Raw genomic sequence first — 22,500 nt, 5'->3', positions numbered from 1 at the left:
TAAAATGGCATTCAGGCCAGGTGACACATCCTGTTTGTTTCCGTCAGTGTGTCCAACGGTTATTCGGGTGGCAGTGACCAACGCGGGCGGCGCAGGTTTCGACAGGGCTGCGGTTACCCGGGACCGGCCGAAATGACAATTATGGCTGAGCATAGACAAGAGAAGTGACAGCTGTGGCCAAGTGGATGCATTCATTGAAGGGGAACAAGATAGATTTTAAAATACAAACTACTCGATTTGTCCTTTTAACCGGATTGTCTGTTTTTCTGTAGTTTACGTGATAGCTCTTCGTGGAAAAAAAATGAGGCCAAAACCTGTACTCCGAAAAGGCTGACTGCGGTTTAACACCGCAGGAGTTTTGGTTCTTTCACAATCGGATTGCAAAGATAGGATGATTGTGCAGAAATGGGGTCACTGTCAAAATCAGTACATTGTACTCAAATCGATATACACAGTCGCCAGCTTATTAGGTACACTGACAGGTGTTCCTATTATTTTGTCAACCCAAGTTCTATTAATGAGGGTAGGCTAAATAACAGAAACATCTCTGTATAATGCAATACAGTTCAACAGCACTGCAAAGTACATCCTCCAAAAATCCTCCAATACAACACCTCTCTAAAAAAGTTCCAACAAAAACTCAAAATTATAACCATTAGAAGGTTGTATTTATTGTAGGACTGCTTTAGTTTTAGCTAGGTTTACTGGATATGCTGCCAACTGAGTGTTAATACTGGCAAATACTTTATCTAATAAGGCCAACCACCAGAGGGTGACATAGACACAATTACTTGACCAACTTATTTTGGGAAGGAAGGGGCTCAATGCATCCTTGAAGAATGTTAAATGCTTTTATGGTTTCTGTCATCTACAATATCACACAGACTAAACAGTCCCACAGGACAGAGACAGAATGCATTCGTACATTTCTGCGGCTAAAAAAAAAAATCCTTTTAACACACACCCAACAATGAGGTTAACATCTCTGAATTCATATACTACATTAGCTCAACTGACAAGTACCCATGTGTAAGATCCTGAAGACCTCATCTATAAATTCAGATGTCTCCTTCACATGAACTTTTAGTACCTGTGGAATCAACAGCATACTGTGTATAATCTAGGGATATTTCTTAACTCTGCTGTTCTTACCACCGCCTGTCTTACCTCTTCTAGTTCTAAATGCAGTGCATGTTTGTATTATTTGCCTTGTTTTTCTCTCAACACACCAGGTCAGACAGATATGCCTGTGGAGGGGCTCGAGGCGACATTAAAAGCAATAACCTTGATCGAAGATTTTACTGCTTTTGATGCCCAGCTGCCACCCCTAAGGTACAGTTGCCTCATGTTCTCCAATATATCCTAGCCCTTTCGTTTATGTACTGCAGTTTTCCTTGAGACATGTCACGTTGCGGTTTAAAAAGGACAATCAGGTTTATTCACAGATTCCCAGTTGAAAACATTTTAAACATTTCTGTCACATAAATCAGCAATTTTATAGTTCTTAAATGCTAATAATTGAAAACATAGGCCTGTTTTCTGCTTTGGTTGCAAATATAAATATTACTGATGTTAATGATGTAATTTAGTGTTTTGAATTCTGGAAGCAGGACTAACCCCTTCATTTGCATTAGGGTCACTGATTGTTTGTTTCTTTAAGCCGAAATTAATAAATAAGTATTCTGTCTGTGTCCACACCATGTTCCCTTTATACTGGGACACCAGTAACATAGATGTCGTGGACCACTTTTCATTGAACCAGAGTCGATCAGAGGAAATCACTCTGAAAGAGGATTTTGGAAATGGCTTTCTGAACTTGGCAGACATCGGTAAGAACTAGTTCTCATGGTGCTTCCTGATTTGATGTGTTATTGCTATTTGCCTTGTTACCTTTTTTATATTCAGCATTTATTTCTGCATTAAATTTTTTTATTTTTACTATAATTCAACTTAAAGGATAAATCTCGCTGTATTCTTCATATTGTCAACAAATCTTTTTTTAAAAAGACCAAAACCAGCGATGAACTGATCCTGCTTATAAGTATTTTCTGTGTAGCTAAAGTCTGATATATCTTATTCTTCTGTACCATAGAGCTCCATTGTTGTCCAAAAACTATTAACACATTAATGAGCCCCGCTGTCGCACCAGCTGACATGTTTCTTTATTCTGATGAACTTAGATACTGCTGCAGCTAGCGCACCAAATCCACAGCTAAAAATAATTACCAAGAAATACGCTATATACCCCAGATTGACTAACACTAACTAAGAACTACAGTCCCCAGCTTTTTTTTTGTTTTGAAATGTGTCGTTTTGTAAAGCAGTTTAGAAATGAAAGCATATAACAAATTGTTGGTTTTAGTCTTTTCATGGGATCTGGTGACAGTAACAAAAATCTACGACATCATCACCCTTCTCCTTTAAAGCTGGTTTTCTGCACAGAGCTGACATTTGATCCTGTCTTTGCATTTTTTTCCCCCCTCGTGTTGTTTGTCCTGATGGATAGGAGGTGAGTCCCAGGGCCACCAGAGTGTGCTGCTGGATATGAGCTTCCATAGCCTGGCTCAACATGGAGACACTTTTGGAGATGAGGATAAGGGATTCGACTTACTTGGTAGTTATTGTAAATTGATCAGTTTTTGCCATATTTTCATCTTGAAGACCATCTTGAACCAAGAAATAACAATCTGTGTTTTTGTCTTACTTTACTGTGGTTGATAGTGGGCTTGAGCAACCTTTTGCCAAACCAGGCAAGTACCGGTTACCAGTTAACAGGTTGTTATATAGTATCTTACAACAATAATCTTAACTGAATTTTTTTCGCCACCTGGGCCAGCGGAAACAAGTTGTGAACACAACATTGACAGATCAACACATTTTAAGTTTTTATATGGTAAACTTGTTAGTAAACAGAGGCCATTTTACACAACAGTCAGTTACAAAGCAACATTATCATTCATTTGCAGTCATGTTTGTGTCCACCTGGCATTCAATATTCCCCCTCCTTTAGCTCTGTTTTTGGTCTCTACCAGTTCCTGAGGGAATTATCTGTCTCTTTAGCTGCTAAATGCTCCACTGTGTTCACCAGCTAGTCTCTAACTGTGTCTGTCTGCTGTTCGGTGCTGAGCAGGCAGTGTACAGTGGGTTTTTGGCGCTTTTTTGCTGGGAAAAAAGCTGAAAACAGCTACCTGCTGTAGCCATAGCAAATGATGCCATGAGAGCGGTTGATGCTATGAGAGCAGTAAAGCTGGGGCCAGACAGCAAAACAATGAACTGAAACTCACTATCAAGCTTTGTAAAGCCGATCTGAGCTGCAAATTGGGGTGATAATTCTGTGTAGGGTCATCACTAAAACCGACCCCTTTCACATTGTCACATTGTTTTTGCGTTGTCAAGTCAAGTCAGATTTTATTTTTATAGCCCAATATCACAAATCACAAATTTGCCTCAAGGTGTTTGCAATCTTTACGTTTCTTAGACCCTCAGGTCAGATAAGGACCCCCCCCCCCCAAAAAAAAAATTTTACGACGGAAAAAAATTTTCATACATTGTTATTGTCAAAAACATATCAATTATATTGGCTTTAAACAGTGCAATAAAGATATTGTTTTGAGAAAGAGCGCCCTAAGTTTGAACAAGAGAAAACAGGCTGGTTTCACAATGTAGGGTTATTTGCCAAAAGATGTTGCAGTAATGTTTGTATGCATACAAGTAAGTTGAAAGGTGACCCATCTGAAACCTTGAGGGAAATGACTTGAGTAAACCCAACACACCGCATTGCTACATCTCAATTCAGGGGCTGGATCTTCCAAAATCAGCGGAATTACGTCATAACAGGCTGAAAAAGAATTTTCCATAGTTTGTTCTTGTTAGGATGCTGGATATATTGTGGATCATGGGATATTAAAGGAAAATTAAAGTTATATGGATATACCTACCATTGGCTAGATACTATTTGCCAGACATTTATTATGTGTTTCAGTGAAATTTCACAATCCAAACTGTAAACTCATATGAAGTTATCCTGGACTTGGCCCAGTGTCACAGTGATGTTTGCACTTTGTCGGCAGTTAAAGAGCAATTACCTTGTCATAAACTCTGAAATATTTGACCTCATAAGTTGACAGATTGCCCAAGTGGCCCATTAGGTTTGGTCTCTGTGGAAATAACAGCCTGTCTCATTTGGGGAAGAAGCACAAATTCACCCTGGCCTTCAGGTTCTCTGATGGACCAGTATTCATGGGCTGTATCCTTTCAAGGATCCAGCCTCTGAACTGGGACACAAAGAATTAAATAGCTTCACTGTTTGTGAGTTTTTGAGAACCAATGAATAATAACCCAACAGAGAGAAAAAAATTTCTGCACTCATTCATCAGTGATGTAGCTTAGTAGCAAGAAAATCCCACTTCTGCTACAGATAACATTCAAGTACTGAAACAATCTCAATCTTTGCCCATCAAAAAAAAGTTCGGTCATTATTTGTGGTGATTCTCTTTCTGCTTGAGTGACCAATTCTTTTTATTTACAAATGATCCTGTAGACTTTCTGACAAACTCCAGTGATCATGCTGAGTCCACTGACTTCATCCCAGAAGCGTCTCAAAATGAAAATCCAGAGAAGTCTACGCTCGGTTATCAACGAGGTGATAATACATTACGTATACATCATAATACATCCTGTGTTCACCTTCCACTAACATAAATATAAAGCACCTCCATTTAGTTCAGTGCCCGTATTTTGTATTTTCAACTTGGGTTATTTGTATGGATGATGGTTTTGTTTGATGGTACAGCAGCACCAGTGGATAGTGTTGTGATGTGTTGGTCATCAAGTGAGTACATTTGCATTCAACGGTATTTTTAAACTCAGAATAGACACCATATGTTTTCCAGATGCTGACAGAAGAGATCCGGTGGAGGTAGAGACCCCTAGACTGAATGAGACCACGTTGCTTGCTAATGACGAGGAGGCCTTTGCCCTTGAACCTGTGGCCATCACTCGTAGGCACAAACACCTCTCAAACTGTGGTCCTTGAAACGTATTTGTATGTTATGAAAACAGTTAGGTTATTCAAGCCTTATCAGAAATGCTTGCATCGACCCTCTTGATCTACACACATCCACAATGCCCATAAATCAAGGAGTGTGAAACGAAAAAACTTAAAACAGTCGCTTCAGTGTCCATTCTCTGCCACACAGGCTTGTTTCTACTTAAAGCAAAACAAGCACTCTCATGACCTACTGTTGTTTCTCTTCAGCAAACTCGGAGAAGAAGGGAAAGAGGAAACGCAAGTTGGTTGTAGACCAGACTAAAGAGCTGACCAACGAATCTATCAGAGAGCAGCTTTCTGACTATTCAGATCTGGTTGCCCCTTTGGACATGGCCCCACCGACCTTGCAGCTCATGCAGTGGAAGGAGAGCGGCGGTGCAGACAAACTTTTTGCACAGCCATGTTCCACTGTAGTAAGTCAACAGATAAAGGAGGTAAAAAGATCTCTCTGCAGTGTTGGTTTATATCATAAAACAATTAATCTCTCTGTAGTGACCATTACATTGAAGTTACTGCTATTACTGTTAAATCTCATTTTGCCTTCTAAGCTCTTTGCCAAGAGTATTTTCCAGGTGAAATATTCTAGAGTTTGCGGGGAGGTTGAGGAGATGCGCCAGGATTCAAGCAGTGAGAGAACTATCATATCTATGATTTATAATCCCACTATTTTTAACGTGTCACTGGTGTTGTCCTCTGTTCTGTCTCCCCTCGTCTGCCTTTTGTTTCATATAATCTGCATTATTATGTCTTGTATAGTTCAGGAGGACATAAGTGCCCTGACCACAGACATCAGTGTCGTCGATTCATCAATCGATACTGAAAAAACACACAACACTGAGCTGACAGTTCTTGATCAAATGAACAAAAACCAGAGTGAAAATTACTCAGAGCTCGCACAAGTAAGTATCTGCATTTCTAATGTATAAAAGGTATGTAGCGTTAAAAGGTTTAATTGTTATTCACGGTGTTCTTTTGTCTGTTTTCACTTTTAGTTTATAATCTGTGCTGTGTGTTTGTTAGGATGAAGACAGGTGGGACTTCACTCATGCAGAACTTCCATCGGAAGACTCCATGTTTGTCCACGCTTCTCGCACGGAGCAGGAGACTCAGTCAACTTCCCTCCACACCCAGGTGCTTTAGAACACACACAGTTACAATTGGAAACAGGACAGGTACTTATACTCTGTCAGCCTCCAAGTTTCACTGGCCTTTTCTTTGGAATGAAAGTGAACTAATAATGGATGGTTATCTTTGAAAACGGCTGGTACAGTAGACAAGCAACAATCTGTCAGCATCTGACAGATGGTGGATGATAATTTAACATGCTGCCTTGGAGATGTGCCCAGCACCCCTGAGTGAGTTATGGTCCTTTTCTAACCTACAGTCTACGCTGAACAGCCAGGAGTTTGAGGAGAGGAGGATAACCAGGCGAGCACAGAATATTCTGAACACTCTAAAAGTAAGAACCTAAAAATAAATGTACAGATATTAGTATCACAATAACACCAACTAACCCATTTAAGATGTAAATTGTGTTAATTCAGCGCAATCTGTTTGATAAGCCTGCGTGTCCACCTCACAGAAATGTTTCCATGTTAGGTAGTGCCCTTGCTCTATTTAACATAGAATAACAAATAAAAATCCAAAGCCACAGTTGACAGGGATTTAAAGAGGAGAAGGCTGGGGCAGGATTAGGGATAATGTTGGGAAATTAAATTTTGTTGTGTGTGTGTCTTTTTGTATACGTGTGTGTGTGTGTGTGTGTGTGTGTGTGTGTGTGTGTGTGTGTGTGTGTGTGTGTGTGTGTGTGTGTGTGTGTGTGTGTGTGTGTGTGTCAGAGCCAGAGCAACAGTAACACCACGTTCAGCCTGGAGGCACTCTGTGAAGGGAGCACTCGCTCCCAGACTGCAACCACTTTCTTCTGTCTGCTTGTCCTGAAAAAACAGCAAGCCCTCCACCTGCACCAGAGCGCCCCCTATGAGGACATCTTTGCCACACCTGGACCCAAGTTCTACAATTAGCAAAACAGAAATCGGCTTTCCAGAAAATTACAGCTTGGGTTCATAAATGAGTTGAGTTGGTCCTGGTTCTACTGGATCTGACTCACAACAGTAGCAAAGGGTAAGCAGGTATCTGCAGGTCTTAAAGTCTTAAAAACCATTCAATTCAGTTTCCTCAAAAAAAAGACCCTAAAAGATATTAAAAAGTCTTACATTTCACTTACAAAAGTCACAACTATTTCTCTCATTAGCTGTTTTGTTTCCCCATCAGTCCAAAACTCAAAGATATTTCATTTACTATCATATATGACCCGAAAAAGCATCTAATATTTACATTTTGTAGCTAAAATCCAGAAAATGCTTTTAGTTTTTGCTTGAAAATGGCTTAAACGATTAATCGAATATCAAACCAGTTGCCAATTTTCTTTCGCTTAATCAACTTATTGTTGCAGCTCTAAAAAGAATTAAATATATTTTAATTAGTTCCTCCATCCATCCATTCTGCTGCTTATCCGGGTCCAGGTTGCATTCATTTAATTAAGTATATCTTGAAAAAAGGTATTATAATAATAAATAACTATAGTCCACCTCGTCCCTGCTGGTTTTCCATCCTACTTTCATACTGTAGCCGGTATGATGGTGAAATAGGTATTAACATCATTCTATGTAGAATTAAAAAGTCTCAAATTTAACTTGGTGAACCAGCAAAATCCCTGTGTATGTTTGTGTGTTTTAAAGTTGTACATATTCTTTGTGCTTGTTCTTGGCACTTTTTGGTTTGAGAGAAATGGGGAGGTTATCAATGAAAGAACTCTGAAACTAAAAATCTAAAACTCTTTTTTTCAAACTGTTTGTATTAGGTCTCTACATCGTACAGTACCTGACAGCAGCTATGGGTTCCACAACTCAAAACATTTTAAGTGGTAATCTCAAAGATCCTTTGAATTTATTTATTTTTTTATAGCTATTTCATATCGGCAACATCTCATGTTATGCTGCTATTCTTGAGGTCTTTTAGGGCTGCGCTTTCCTGCAGGTTCAGAAGTTTTCTACATCTGTTCTTTTTCTATTTATTCCAAACTATTGTTCCTCACTAAGTAAAACTTGTTACTTCAATCACAGAATCTCAAGGACCGCCTCCTGTATGTAAGACCTGTAATGCACCACTTGTCACTTGAATCCCTGTTGTGTTTTATCTGAGAGAGAAAAAAAAAGCTGAATTTGACAGTTAAATTTAAGTTAATGTTGAAAATAATTGCTTTAAAGTGCAGGTATTTTTTGAAATTGTCAGCTAAAGGCCATTTGTTCTTCATTCTTTAACACATCTTTTTAAAAAGCATCTATTTAACATCGTTCTCTGTTTCTGCGAGTAAAATAAATATTTGGTATCTATATGAAACACAAATATGACTGAATATGTACTATATTTGAATACATTTTAATGTTTTACAAACAGAATTTTTATTTTACTGAGATGTGGGGACATGTAGTTCAATTCATATACCGGTCATTCAAATGGCCAGTATTTTTAGTCATTTTTTTCTAGCAGCTTTAATCTAGAAAATTGAGTAACCCCCCTCCATAGCAACAAATGGGGTGATTAATGTTAAATTATACAGTGATAATAGACTCGTGAAGTTTACAGTTATTTATTAGGCTACAGATTATCAGAATTTGTGTGTCATTCACTTTATACTTTTCTCATTGCAGGCCTGACATCTCACATTAGGGGACATGTAAATCACGGGTCGATACATGATAGTGAGGGGACCACTAATACATACCATATGCTCACAGGGCGTAGGGATGACTGTATAAAACTGGAATTGAGTGACACTTCCCATTTCCCACTTGTTCTCGGAGTTCATTATGTAAAAAGTGTAGAGAATTCAGAGTTTAAGTCATTCTGAAATTGCAAATATATTGTTAGGGTCTATGCCCTTGTGGGTTGTGTTAAAATAAATGTATATGTTTTTTTTAAAGTATTTCTATTATAAAAGGAACGAACTTTGCTCTAACTGTGACCTGTGCTATAAGTCTCCGCACATTCATCCATCACGTGAAGTGTTGTACACGGTGTACCTCTCCGGCTGGACCCCCATCACCCTGCCCGCTGTCAGGGCTGGACTGGGGAGTGTGTGTGTGTGTGTGTGTGTTGGGGTGGGCTCTCTAAACAGTTCACCCGTCGGACACTATTACCCCAGCCATAAAAAAAATGCCGTCAGTAAACACTGATGCGCAGTTAGTTCCTGCCAAATGAAGCATCGTTATCCCCCCGCTGTCTCTTTAAGAGGCACCGATGCGGCAGACGCAGTTGCCTCATTTCATCTCGGGGCTTCATGGCTGCAGGATGGACTCGCGTCGGCATCGGCAGCCTCTCTCCTTCCTGCGGCCACCACCGGGGACTGTTCAGCGACCACCGAGTCCGGCGGGAACCGAGGCTTCTCTCCGACGCGCAACTCCCGCCTACAGAAATGGTAGCGTTTCATATTGCACTGTCAATGTAGAGCTGTGTCGGCGTTTTGTGTGTCTACGGCTTCCAGAAACATTTGGGGTTTTTCTTTCAATCTTTTCATTTGTTTGATGATTCTTAGACCCGGTAATATCCCTGTCTGTAAGGCACAGTTGTGATTGAATTTGTTAGTCGGCTTTTTGTATCAGACGCGACCGGGCTGTGTTTTCTGTTGTGGAAAAGTACCTGCCGATGTGTTAGCTGTCCTGTTTTGGGGGGGGCGACGACCCCCCTCTGTAGTCGGCCGGCTTGCAAACCAATGATGAGACTTTTTTGGGCTGCTGTCATCATCATCATCATCGTCGTCATTATCATCATCATCGTCGTCGTGATGACACACTGGACCCTTCTGCTTACCTAACACTGCTGTATTGTAGGAGACAGATGTGGGAAGGGGGGGGGGCTGCGATTTAATGCCATAATGATAACTCATGAACGAAGCGCATCGTCCCCGCACTTTCTGACGTTTATCCTGGAGAACACCACCAGCCGACTGCCTCATTTCCATGTCCAAGTGCCGCTTTAAGTACAGTTTCATCCACCCCGCTGCGACGACGCTCGCACCCACGGTCAGGCTCACCCTTTACGTAAGACGATCGCCCGCTTTCTCACCAGTAACACACCTGCCACCTGTTGCGCAGACAGAAGACGGGGCGAGCTGAGATTCCCTGTCTCATCGTGTCAGGATTTTTAAATATAGGACCAAATGTGATGCCACCGCTTCCTTTAGTCTGCTTTTCATCATCAGTGGAGTAGAGGCCTGTCTGTATCTGCAGCCAGTACAGAGATTTAACCAGCAGCAGGTATATTTTTAGGCCTAAATCAGCAGGTTCCCCAAGGTTTAAAGAGCTGCTGGGAATTTTGATAAATAGCGGAGAACATTTTGTCCTCATCTTGGATTTTTTGTTTTTGTTTTTTGTTTGTTTTTTTTGTCGTTCGATAGGACTGAGCTTCTCCGTAACTAGGGTGGTGACAGAACTACCTGATGTGGAGATGAAAATAACTTAAATATGCTCATTACTTTTACTTTTAGGGCAGCATCATAGCCTTGAGGTACTGAGGCCATTTTTTCTCTGCTGTGAATCTGGGGGTTTTAATAATCTAGTTTACATTCTATAATTAAAACCTAACACAAGGTGGATATTTTACAGCCCAATTCCAGTATTTAAATTTGACAGGTTTTAGGCAAACAAAATATAAATGAATAAAGGAGTAGGGATGGGTGTCATTGGGGAATATATATATATTTATACATGTTTTTGGCTCCTTTTAAAAAAAAAAAAATTTATATATATATATATCTATATAGATATATAGATATAGATATCTATCTATAAATATAGATATCTATATATATATAGATATATATCAGACTGCTCAATGCATCAGTATGGAGTCATTAGTGAATAAACTGAGCATGCTTTATTTACAGTAACATAACTTTATTTATATATATATCATGTAGAGATAAGCTGGGGCCAATTTAAAGTGCTCCCATGGGGCCCACATGGTAACACTTAAAACTTTTTTTTTTTTTTTGTAAGAAATTTTTTGCCTGGAATGCAACAGTTTGCCGGGCCAGCCCAATAAACGCGAATGTCTGCGACTGACTGACTAAGTGCTGGCGTTACACCATTGGTCGTCGCTCTCTCAAAATGAAAAGGTACAAACAGTTTCTATCGCGTCATCAGGGGGCTTTTTCAGGCAGTGCTAGCAATTTGGCGCCTTCGTTGCCAGATTTACAGACTTTTCACACCCTTTTAGCAACTTGATTCGCAACGCACCCAGTTACCAATCTAATCTGACTTTCTGGACAAACCTAAGATACTTTCCATAGAACAGAGTCGCCAGTGTTTCCCTGCTAGCACGAGGTTGGGCTCACCTCTCCCTGGTCTCATTCAACTGACAGCACGGCAGCTGATACGGACATGAATGAGCTGCTAGCTTTCTCTCTGAGTGATCATTTCACAAGTAAATATGGCAAGAAATCACAGCACAGCCGTTGTTTTTAATTTACGTGTGTGCTGAGTTTCTCAGACAACATCACGGTTATAAAATCAGGATTTCAGCAGTGCAGAGCAGCAGCTTGGAAATGGTTTGGAAGTGACTGAGAACAGCTTTATTGGGAATTCGGCTGTATTAAATTACTGTAAATGGGAGCACAGAGAGCAGGAGAGAAGCAAACAGATAAGGGGCGGTCCAGCCTATATACTAGGTTTTGACCTAGTCTCAATATACAGGCATACACAGACTTTCAATGAAAAAGGCACAAACATGAGTTGTAATAAAATCATTTTACATGTAAATACGTGTACAATACTTCTGTATGTATGGGTGTGTAAATAGTAAAACAATGGTTTTTTTTAAACTGTTCTACAGTAATATTTTCAGTGATTATGACTAAAGATTAGTACATTTTTATGCGCACCTGTGTCAGTTTTTCTTGTATTTTGGGTTCCTGGCAGCTTTATACTTTGTTAAACTGACAAAATTAGAAGAAGTCAGACTCATAGCCGAGTTCGTGCTGAACTACAGGATACCATATCTGTGTGGTAAGAACCATTTAATGAGTGCTAAACAAAGATACATTTGAATGCATAGAAAGTCAGCAGAAATGAACCCGAAATGAACCTGGTCTCCAGCATTGAGATGTGTCAACGTGCAGTCTAGCTACAGTCACTTCTCTTGCAAAAGTGGTGTCTTCCTGGGTTTTCTTCCGTGGAGCCCACTTTCATTCAGAAAGGGACATATGGTGCGACTTGACACTGTTGTACCCTGATCTTGGATGTCAACTTGTATCAGGTTTGTCAAGTTTTCCTTGGTGGTTTTTGCACCATTCAAACTATCCTTCTGTTCAATCTGGGGTCAATTTTCCTCCTGGGGGCCTTGTCCGGGGAGGTAGGCTTTGGTCCCATGGACCTTAAACGTGTTAATAATATTTGCAGCTGTGGTCACAGGAACATGAAGCTGCTCTGAGTCGGTCTTGTAGCCTTTACCTTGACCATGTTTGGCAATTATTTCCTTCCTTATCTCCTCAGACAACTCTCCCTTTCTTTCTCTTGTGCACGTTCAGTGTGGACTTTTCTCCATTTAAACAGGCTGAGTGACTGATTGTAAGATTGAAGACACCTAACTAACTGAAGATAATAGTCTGCTTGAAATATCACTACAATCCACTTATTTATCACCTCTTCTAAGTATCAATAATTTTATCCAGGCCATTTAAGAAGATCTTTGTAGAATAAGCAAGAATTCAGCCCTTTTTCACAGCTTCTTTGTTTTATTCTGTGGCAAACCAAAAGTATACAGGTATTCATGACAAAAGAGCTCAACACTTTTCAGGAAGAACAGAGCAAAGTCTCAATGAGATGTAAGGGTACCATCACTTTTGGCCACGTCTGTATGTAGCATGGGACCCCCTATAGCACCACGTACAGGAATTCACCCCTGCTCCATTAACAGTAGTGGGGAATTCATAACTCAATGTAAACAGGTAATAACTCCAGTGACCCCTCCTGACTACATCAGCCACCATGACTGATTTTCTTTGTTTTTGCCCTTTGACACCAGTAAATGCGAGGTGTTATCATGTTTATCTGCAGCTCTGCAGACAGGAGGACACAGCTCAGAGAGAGGCAGCTGCACTGACTGTGAACTCACTGTGTCCCCTTTGTGTCAGTGGAGAAGGGAGGCTTTATTTGCTGCTGGCCTAGACTTTTTTTTTTTTTTTTTTTTTATTCCTCAGGCAACTGTCGCTGACTTCCAGTGAAGAAGCACGTAATGGCCACACACAGTAGACAGCCGTTTGGAAGAGGAACAATTTGTTTCTTTGCGCCTCTCTACTGAATAGTGTGATGTTGATTTCTGAAGACGGCCTTTTGGGATTCAATTTGCATCAGTTGTTTTGGAACATTTTTGATTTAGATTATAACCAGTGGATTTTCTGGTTGTGCTTCTAATGCATTTATGTCTTTAATGCTTGTTTCAGTTCGGCTGTGAGGGCTCCTAGCATCCTTCTCTAGAGACAGCAGCGGAGAGGCTGGAGGTCCCCTGCACATCAATGTCTCTCGCTCCGAGTCGAAAGCCCTCCTCAGGTCAGCGCAGGTACTGTTGCTTCCATGTCACGCTTCTCTCTTTAAATATCTAAGTGACATTTTCAGTCCACATATTTGGAAAATGAATGTAATTTTTAATCTCTCTCTTCAAGGCGCTCAGTGGGCACTAGTGGCTGCAGCGGGCGATATTCCAGCGATACATCCAGTACCCACACTTACCCTGGTCGGGGTAGGGCAGTAGAGGGCAGCCCCACAGCCCGGACGCATCCTAGCACACCCAGGTAAGATACCAATCATACAATTCTTTTTATACAGCATCAGCTTCTCTTGTCATCTCCTGTTTACGTAAGATGGGATGGACAATATTAGAAACACATGTCAGTATTATGCGGTGCTGTTAAACAATACCACAAACTACAACCCTCCAAAGCACCTGTAGAGTCGAATCAACAAATTGCTAACACAGTGTCAACAAAAACAGACCGTTAGAGCTTCACTAAGGATCAATTGAAGGCCGTTTTGGATTGGTACGCATTAAATTGCACTGGTGTATCCAATAAGTTGTTAATAAAGTGGAATATTTCATTAATTTCTGCAGTTTTATAAACTAATTTGTTTACTGTAGCTTTGTTCATTGCTTCCAGGGCCATGTTCAACAGCAGTTTGATCTGCACAAGGGGCATTTCTTGCCTTTAACACAGGCTTTGTACAATTCAATCCTGGATGGATTATTAGTATGTGGGCCCGTGGGCACACACTGGTAAAAGACACGCCACCCTCCTACTGTAAATAGGGTCCCCAGACTGAAAGAGACACAAAACGGTTGCAGTCACACGTTTGTAGTATTTTTAGGGCAATTTATTTGTCTCTTTATGGTCCTTTTGTGTCTCTTTGTGATTGTTTTATGTCTCATTGTGGTCATTCTGTGTCCCTTTTGTAGTCCTTTGGAGTCTCTCTGCAACCATTTTGTGCCTCTTTGTGGTTGTTTTGTGTCTTTTAACTGTGACTTTCAAACAAGAAATATTAACAGTCCCTTCATACTGAGGCTCTGGCCCAGGGGGGTCCCCTGGGCCTGTGCCCAGCATTCCCATTCAGAAATCCATCACTGAGGGTTTTTTTTTCTTAACCTCACTCAGTTTATAGTTCTCACGTGGGATTGAGCAAAGTACTTTCTGTAAATGATCTCTATATACGTCTGTTGATTCAGGCGTCACGCAAAGCACACAGCCTGCAGCGACAACCATGGGATCAGGCCCCCTACCCCGGAGCAGTACCTCACACCCCTGCAACAGAAGGAGGTGTGTATACGTCATCTGCGAGCCAGGCTGAGGGAGAATGTGGAAAGACTACAACACAGGTAAACCTTGTCCTTCAACTCAAATGTTTTGTTGGCTGTTACACCAACATTTTTTGTAGCCAGTAAGTAAGTTACAAGTTTAATGCTTATCTTTTTAGGCTTCCCGTGTACTAAACTATCATTTTGTTTCTGTAAAACAGAAGTAACTCAACTGCAAAATAAGTCTGCTATCCAATTATTCTTTACACTTTATTAGGGACTGTGAAATAGACCAGTTGAGGACCCAACTGTACAGGATGCAGGAAGACTGGATAGAAGAAGAATGCCACCGTGTGGAGGCCCAGCTAGCCCTTAAAGAGGCCCGCAAGGAGATCCAGCACCTCCAGGAAGTGGTAGAGTCAGTGAAGTCCAACCTTGGTGTCCGTGAACAAGAAGTCCACGACCTCAAGCCATACTCAGGGTTGCAGGGAGCTCGGCCGGGGGGGAAGTCTCGCTCCTGTGGCTGTTCCCCGGCCAGCACTTTGACCCGCAGCACCACCTACACCCGACTGAGCAGCGAGGCTCTGCAGCTAGAGCGCAGCTCAAACGCTCCCGAGGCAAGTGGAGCGTCTCGTCCAGCAGGACAAACCCACCTAGTCCTGGAGGCAGCCCTCCTGTCAGAGCAGCTGCCACCCCAGGGCCACATCCGAGGCCCCCCTACTGTGCCGCGCTCTTCCACCTACGAAAGGCTGTGCAGTGGGGGAACTGTATTGCCAATCTCACACTCCTGCCACACTCTAAGTAGCAGTAGCAGCTGCAGGTGCACTGGACACACCTACCTCCCCCATCATCACTTGTTTCTGCACTTACCTCAGGAGGAGGCCCCATCAACAGCGGCGGCTCCTGCTGTCCCAGTCACTGATCCCATCCCCACTCCTGCTCCTGCAGCAGAGGAAAAGCCACAGGTCCGCTCCCAGGCCTGCAGCCCGACCATGACCTGGCTGTGTGAGGACAGCGGTGCCGAAGAGCTGAGTGTCATTTCTTTAGCCACAGCAGACAACACTCCTTTAGAACCACATCTCTTTCCATCCTCTTTACCCCCTGCGTCCCCTCCTGAGCATTCGTACAGCTTTGAGCCGCTACCACCGGACAAATCAGAGGAGGTAATGGAGATGCTAGCAGAGCCCCACACCTGCCAGCCACACCCTACAGCTCCACTGCCAGTGAGGCAGGAAGCTACGGTACTGGAGATAGAGGAGGACAATACGGAGGAAACTGAAGGAGCAAATGAAGATGGGTATTCCCCTCAGCTGTGCCACTGGAGCCGGTACTTCCTCATAGATCTTTTGGCTTTGGCAATGCCGGTGGTCCCAACCATGGCTTGGTTGTGTCGAGGGGCACCACGGGACATCATGCCAGTGTATCATATTGGCTCCCTGCTGAGAGGTTGCTGTGCCGTGGCCCTCCACTCGCTTCGCCGCCGGGGCGCAGGCAGGGGACGCAGGCCTACCAGCATGAACGGAACGACAATCTGACACTTTGTGCTCCCTCCGAAATTAAGAATACAACTCCCAACCTCTGCAGGCACAGCCACAACAATGCTGACTTTGCTGCTGACTTTGCTTTATTACATTTGGGCCATCGCCATGTGTTTGCTGGATATCTCCTCTTATAACATTCTTAGATTTTACATAAGGCCCGTGTGATTTTGTGGTCATGATTTGCCTTAGAGAACAAAGGATTAGTTGTACATTAAAAAATACTTTCATTACTCAGTTAAACTTACCGCTACTGCCTGCAGTTCAAGTGGTTTTCTCTTTATTGAATTTTGCATGTAACCCACGGTTTGGTTGGGTTCTCTCGCTTGAATTGAAAAGCCCCCACTTGGATTCATACGAACCGTCTTCTGGGCAAAGATATTCAGTTTATTTTATCAAAAAAAGTAGAGGAGACATTATCTGAAGTTGAATGCTTCTCTATTTACATCATCACGTTTTAAAATTTGTTAATAGGAAACAGGAACATTTTCTTTGGCATAAAAACCATCTAAAAAAAATCAGAAAATTAAATTACAGCATCTATTACTAGTTGACTGACTTGTGCAGAGACACTTAATAGATTTACAGAGCACAGTGAACATAAGCAGTAAAAAGTGGAAGGCATTCATGTTGTACTGCCACCCATGAAAATACTGAATCTGTTTTAAAGCGGTTGGGATTTTTTCTTTCTGAAAAGTGGAGCATGTGCATCGAATTTAGTACTCAGGTGCAGAAGAGACAGATCATTAATATTTTGCCAATAAACAAACCATCGGAGCTTAAAACTGTACGGACTGTCTCTTAGCTCATGTTGGGACATTTAACCTAAACATCACCACTAAAATTTCAGTTAAACTGTATCAGTGACTTGAGAGTAAAGAATAACAAAAATCTGCAGTTTGGCTTGAGTTATGAGCGAGTTCAATTTACGTAATGGGGGTAATGCCGAACTCGAAATCGTTTTGAAAGAATTCCAAGGCGCACTGTGCTTTTGCTCTTTTCAGCAGGTCAGCATTTGTTGCAGTTTGGATCTAAAAATACAGCCTAGAGGTGGGTGTGTGAGCAGGACATTAATATGAAACTAACTTCCACTGCTCCAGTCCTGAAATGCACCATCTGGTGATGTATCTACAGTTAAATATTTCTATAAACATCATAGGAGAGGAGGAGAAATATTTCTTTAAGATTCAACGTACAGTAGTTTGCGATTCCACACAGCTGAATGAATGAGGGACTTAGATCAGCAGGTTTGTTTACTGGATTTGTGAAGAGATAACTGTTTTTGATACTGTGATATATTTTCAAATTTTAAATGAAACAAAAGATCTTTGCACAGCTGCAAGTAAAGATTAGCACTTGAAAAGCTTTTCTTCGTGTCAGTGTAGGCTGCTGTCACAGCGCTGAACTGCGATTTATAACGATGTATAGTATGTTTCATAGTCTTACAAGTGGCCCTTTTGTGTGTCGACTAAAATGGCTCGTTTGTAACTGCATACTATGATGTACAGTATGTATATGGTTACCAATTTCAGCCTAATTATGCAAAAATAGCAATGTTTTAGCTCTCTGGGACCTTTCCAATAAGGTTTTACTAGTTTGATCAATGATTCAACTTAAGGCAGAAGAATAGCTGTTGGTGTCAATTCAAAACAATGGAAAATAAAAATCATAATTTGTCAGTGGCCGAAAGCAGCACACATTGTAGTGTTTGAACTTCTCATTATTTTCTTATTTTCAGCTCGTTAGACTTTGGCTCCAGAGCAACTACATTTCCTTCATATTCAAAAAAAGAAGTGCTCCTGAATTTGTACTTGCTCGATATGTCACTTATCCTTCTCCATGTACCTCTTATTGCATAGCCTGCACTCGTAATTCATGAAACTGGACTTTCCATCGGCTTGTACTGTACATGCAAAAGCAATGAAGCAGTGATTGACTGTAGTAACTGAATAACTGTAAGAATTGCACAAGAAACAAACAGTATATTGCAAAATACCCTGGATGTTTCCTCTCTTCTCGGAAAATAAAAGATGCTTCAATACGTGTTCTTTTATTAGCGTATCATAATACCATTAAATATTGACTCATTAATCGGGGAGGTCTATTTTAAGGCAATACTGAGGTTTAGCATTGAGATACAATCACCCAAGGGAGAGAAAACATAGCAGTTTGTGTTAAAAGTACTCTTTTAATGTGTTTAGAGTAAGGAACAGACCTTTTACAACATCCACAGCTTGTTACACACAACTCCTTCCAATAAAGATAACCACAAATCCCCAAGATGTGCCTACAAATCTGTGGGGGAACTTACCATGCAAGTTTGGAAACCTTTTACCGGAGACCAAATGTTGTTCCCCACAAAACCTTCTTTTGGCTTTTCACAAGCAATCAACAAGACAAATGATGTCCAGTTGTGAACATTAGAGCAATAAAGTCATTTTACTCTTATAAATTAAGAATTGTTGCTGCAGTATAGACAAAGAAAATCTACATCTGCAGAGACCTGTGGGCTCTTCATGGCAATAATGTGCTTGATTCATAAATCCCTGGTTACAATGTATTCCATACTTTTTTTCGCCAAATCCCGAGTATCACAAAGGTCATTCATAGAAATATCATTGTGTCAAACAACAATTTATTCTTATTTTTATTCAAGACAATTCATTACCCGCAATCAATACAATTTGAGTGTAAAAGGCCAAAGAGCCACAGGAATGAGATGGATTGAATACTTCTGACACTTATCTAAAACCTAGTCCTGATGGCAGACACATTTTGAAAATTTTAAGTCAAAAAAAAAAAAAAAAAAACGTCACCATAAAAATACATAGCAGAATTTGACAAAATACATGGGATGGGATGGCCTATGACTTATTACTGTATGGAATTTAAAGTAAAGTATGAAGGATAACATTTTAAACCAAGTGACAATATAATATGTATTTAAATGGACAGGAGAGTGAACTAGTGAAGCTATAGACATAGGTCCTATGCAGGAATCAAGAGCAGGAATCATCTTAACATTTTTCCTCCATGTTCCCGAGATAGGAGTCGACCTGCAGTGAAAAGAAGAAGGGTCTTAGTGCTGTGATTAAGGGGGAGAGGCAAGATGGGCTTACAGGATATGGAGACTAAAGCCTGTTATGCTCACACCATTTAATCTCTAAATAGCACTGGGTGAATTACAAAGTCTAAATGTCTAACTCTACATGTGTAGTGCTTAAATGTTAGCATGGTGCGGGAAGAAACTAAAGGCTTCGTGGGCTGTGTGATAAATGCAGAACAGCCCACTGTCACTTATCCTTGCATAGCCATGACTTACACTTTGACATACTTTAAAGTGACACAATTGACCCCATCTACACTGTGTATGATGCACATTATCATCTTGATTATACAAATAATTAAAAAAACTTCTCACCCTGAAAATTTGAGTGGAATTTAACAAAGTGAGTGCACAAGTTTCAGGCTTCCAGACTAAGCAGCTCCACATCAAAGGTGAGAGTGGCGTTTGGTGGGATGATCCCTGGGTGCCCTTTGCTGCCGTAGGCAAAGTCTGGTGAGCAAATCAGCTTCGCCCGTTGACCTACACTCATCTGTGAAAGACATGAACAGGTTACTTATTCTACCTTTGCTATTGACAGTTAACACATTTGAATTGAAAACTTTGTAATAATACATACTGTTTATACACTCCAGGGCTACAACCAACGGTTAATTTCATTATCGATTAATCGGTAGATTCATTTTGTCTATAAAATGTCATAAAATAGTGAAATATTCCTGTTGTAATTATCCACATCCTAAGGAGACGTGTTATGTCTTGTTTTGTCTGACCAACAGTACGAAATCAAAAGATATTCAGTTTACTATTGTGTATGACAAAGGAAAGCATCAAATCCTCTCATTTGAGAAGATGGAACCCATAAATGTTTGGAATTTTTGCTTAAAAAGTAGAAAAAACCATCAATCAATGAAATCGATCAATAGTTGAAGCTACAATACACTCTGTGGCTTGTTTATTAGGTACACCTAGCTAAAACCAATACAGTCTAATACAGCAATACATCCTAACTTCAAGAGGGTTATAATGTTCAGTTTTTGTTGAAACTGAATTAACTATATGCTCATTTTGCAGGCTGTAGTTGATTTGTATTGCATTATACTGACAGGTGATACTATTATTTTGTCAACCTCATTTATGATTGACTAAATAACAGAAACACTTCTGTATATATTGCAATACAGTTGAACAGCACCACAAACTAAATCTTTCAAAAGTTTAAATAAAAACTGAACATTATAACATTCATGAAGGTAGGATTTATTGTATTAGACTATCAAGTCAAGTCAAACTTCATTAACATAGCGTAATATCATAAATCACAAACTGCATTACTCGGATGTGTACCTAACAAACCACCAAGGGAGTGTAATGCCCACTAATTAGCTACCGAGTGAAAATTTACAGTGGAAAAAGCTCCTCCTCACCTGGGCTACTCCTTCTTCCCAACCACGGATAACCTCTTGGTGACCAATCTTGAATTTGAACGGCTTCCCCCGGGATCGCGACGAGTCAAACACTTTCCCATCTGCCAGTGTGCCTGGTAAGAACCGAGAAAAGGGAAGCTGGTCGGCGATTTTGCGATATACCACTCGACAAACAGCTGGGGTTGTTGATGAGTCCCACCTCTCTGTGTCCATTGGTGGAGGGAGTACTCAAAACCTTTACTTAAGTAAAAGCACTAATAAAACTGTAAAAATATCCCATTACGAGTAAAATTCCTGTATTCAAATGTGTACTTAAGTAAAAGTACATAAGTATCATCAGCAAAATTTCCTTAAAGTATTAAAAGTGATAAGACTTCTCCCCTGTGATTTATTGATTTATTATATATACACAACATTGTTATAGGTGTGATTGTTAATCCTGATGTTTAAGCAGCATTGCACTGTTGTAGCTGCTTGAGGTGGAGCTAGTTTTAACTATTTTATATAGTATATCAGTAGTTTAGTCCAGTGGATCCCAACCTAGGAGTTGGACCCCTCCGATGGGTTCAGAAGATAAACCTCTTTGTGCCATGAACAGTTATTGAAATTAAACCATCTGAGAAGTTTAGAGGGGGAATGTTTGTTTGGTGGAACCGCTAACAACTCTAAACATCTGAAACCTGTGACAAGTAGGGCTGGATTAAAAAAAATTTTGATTTTTAGATTAATTGCTCTTTTTATTTGAAAGATCCAACATCGATTCTTAAAATCCCAAGATTGATCTTTACTCAGTAAACATGTACATCTGTACTAAATGTCCTGTGTATGCAGTGGTTACTTGTAAGTGGCTCAGTTAGGGCTGAATGATCTTTAAAACCTCTACTTTGTGGAAATCGTGTTATTACAAGAACCATAAAAAAGGCTACCTTAGGTTAAAAAGTAACGTAGAGGATAGCTGGCTAGAGTACCTGCATTAAGTCTCAACAGTCTTGCAAACTGTGACATGAACAGTTACAGTCTATTTGTACCGGCTGCAATTTACAGGACTGTTTTCGACTCAGGATGGTTAGCTGACTCTGGCTATCTCGTACCCGATCTTCGAGAGGGATGAACTGAAGCGCTCAGTATGTGTCCCTTGAAGAGATATCATCTCTGGCTACAAGATGTAGTCTATCCCTGCCGGGGAGCGAACACTGGCCAACATCTGTCTGCAGCTATAAGGCTGATGTGCTGTCAACACACACAGTGCAGATGAATTAGTGGGCAGGTCCAGCTTCTGTCCTGTCTGTGCTCAAAGTGATCACTAAAGTGGATGTGCTGTACTTATCTGAATCATCTGGTACTGACAGGCCAAATGTAGCTGTGTGGGACAGCATCTGTTTCTTAAAATATGCATAATGATGACGCCCTTGGAAGTGGTGCAGGTTGTTTTATCATTCTTGCTCCACTGTTTTGCACATGTAGGCCTAAAAGAATATAGATATCATGTTTTAGTCATTCTACAATTGCCAAAGAAAACAAATCCTCGGTCAACAGTTTTACAACTGGGAAATGTGATTACAGATTAGCCCATAATGT

At 40.8% G+C, this 22,500-nt stretch overlaps 3 protein-coding genes across 5 annotated transcripts in view; 2 read left to right on the top strand and 1 right to left on the bottom strand.

The window, feature by feature from the left end:
- Positions 1 to 8,975, top strand: part of rad21l1 (RAD21 cohesin complex component like 1) — a 9,965-nt gene extending 990 nt beyond the window's left edge. For 2 of the 3 annotated variants that reach the window (XM_040153086.1, XM_040153088.1), the window contains exons 3-14: positions 1 to 20; positions 1,233 to 1,332; positions 1,726 to 1,829; positions 2,507 to 2,614; positions 4,541 to 4,642; positions 4,875 to 5,000; positions 5,258 to 5,484; positions 5,599 to 5,677; positions 5,807 to 5,949; positions 6,071 to 6,181; positions 6,435 to 6,509; positions 6,883 to 8,975. The exon at positions 1 to 20 is cut by the window's left edge and continues 110 nt beyond it. In XM_040153086.1, the coding sequence (XP_040009020.1) occupies positions 1 to 20; positions 1,233 to 1,332; positions 1,726 to 1,829; positions 2,507 to 2,614; positions 4,541 to 4,642; positions 4,875 to 5,000; positions 5,258 to 5,484; positions 5,599 to 5,677; positions 5,807 to 5,949; positions 6,071 to 6,181; positions 6,435 to 6,509; positions 6,883 to 7,071 (1,384 nt within the window). In that variant the 3' untranslated portion in view covers positions 7,072 to 8,975. The remainder of the gene's footprint in view (positions 21 to 1,232; positions 1,333 to 1,725; positions 1,830 to 2,506; positions 2,615 to 4,540; positions 4,643 to 4,874; positions 5,001 to 5,257; positions 5,485 to 5,598; positions 5,678 to 5,806; positions 5,950 to 6,070; positions 6,182 to 6,434; positions 6,510 to 6,882) is intronic. The other variant, XM_040153087.1, reaches the window with a different exon arrangement.
- A 4,647-nt stretch (positions 8,976 to 13,622) lies between these two features.
- LOC120803342 (syntaphilin) lies at positions 13,623 to 16,428 on the top strand. Its single transcript, XM_040151710.1, has 4 exons — positions 13,623 to 13,666; positions 13,770 to 13,898; positions 14,825 to 14,974; positions 15,171 to 16,428. The coding sequence occupies exons 1-4, from the start codon at positions 13,623 to 13,625 to the stop codon at positions 16,426 to 16,428; spliced, it is 1,581 nt and encodes a 526-aa protein (XP_040007644.1).
- Positions 16,429 to 18,587: 2,159 nt separating this feature from the next.
- The window catches only part of LOC120804413 (peptidyl-prolyl cis-trans isomerase FKBP1A-like), a 5,115-nt gene continuing 1,202 nt past the window's right edge, over positions 18,588 to 22,500 (bottom strand). Inside the window, exons 3-5 of the mRNA XM_040153859.1 lie at positions 20,923 to 21,035; positions 19,853 to 20,027; positions 18,588 to 19,487 (exon numbers count right to left, since the gene is read on the bottom strand). Coding sequence (XP_040009793.1) covers positions 19,896 to 20,027; positions 20,923 to 21,035 — 245 coding nt within the window. The 3' untranslated portion in view covers positions 18,588 to 19,487; positions 19,853 to 19,895. The remainder of the gene's footprint in view (positions 19,488 to 19,852; positions 20,028 to 20,922; positions 21,036 to 22,500) is intronic.

The sequence above is a fragment of the Xiphias gladius genome, chromosome 18, assembly GCF_016859285.1.
Source record: "Xiphias gladius isolate SHS-SW01 ecotype Sanya breed wild chromosome 18, ASM1685928v1, whole genome shotgun sequence".
In the NCBI taxonomy this organism is placed as follows: Eukaryota; Metazoa; Chordata; class Actinopteri; order Istiophoriformes; family Xiphiidae; genus Xiphias; species Xiphias gladius.
This window is presented reverse-complemented; position numbering and strand designations above follow the sequence as displayed.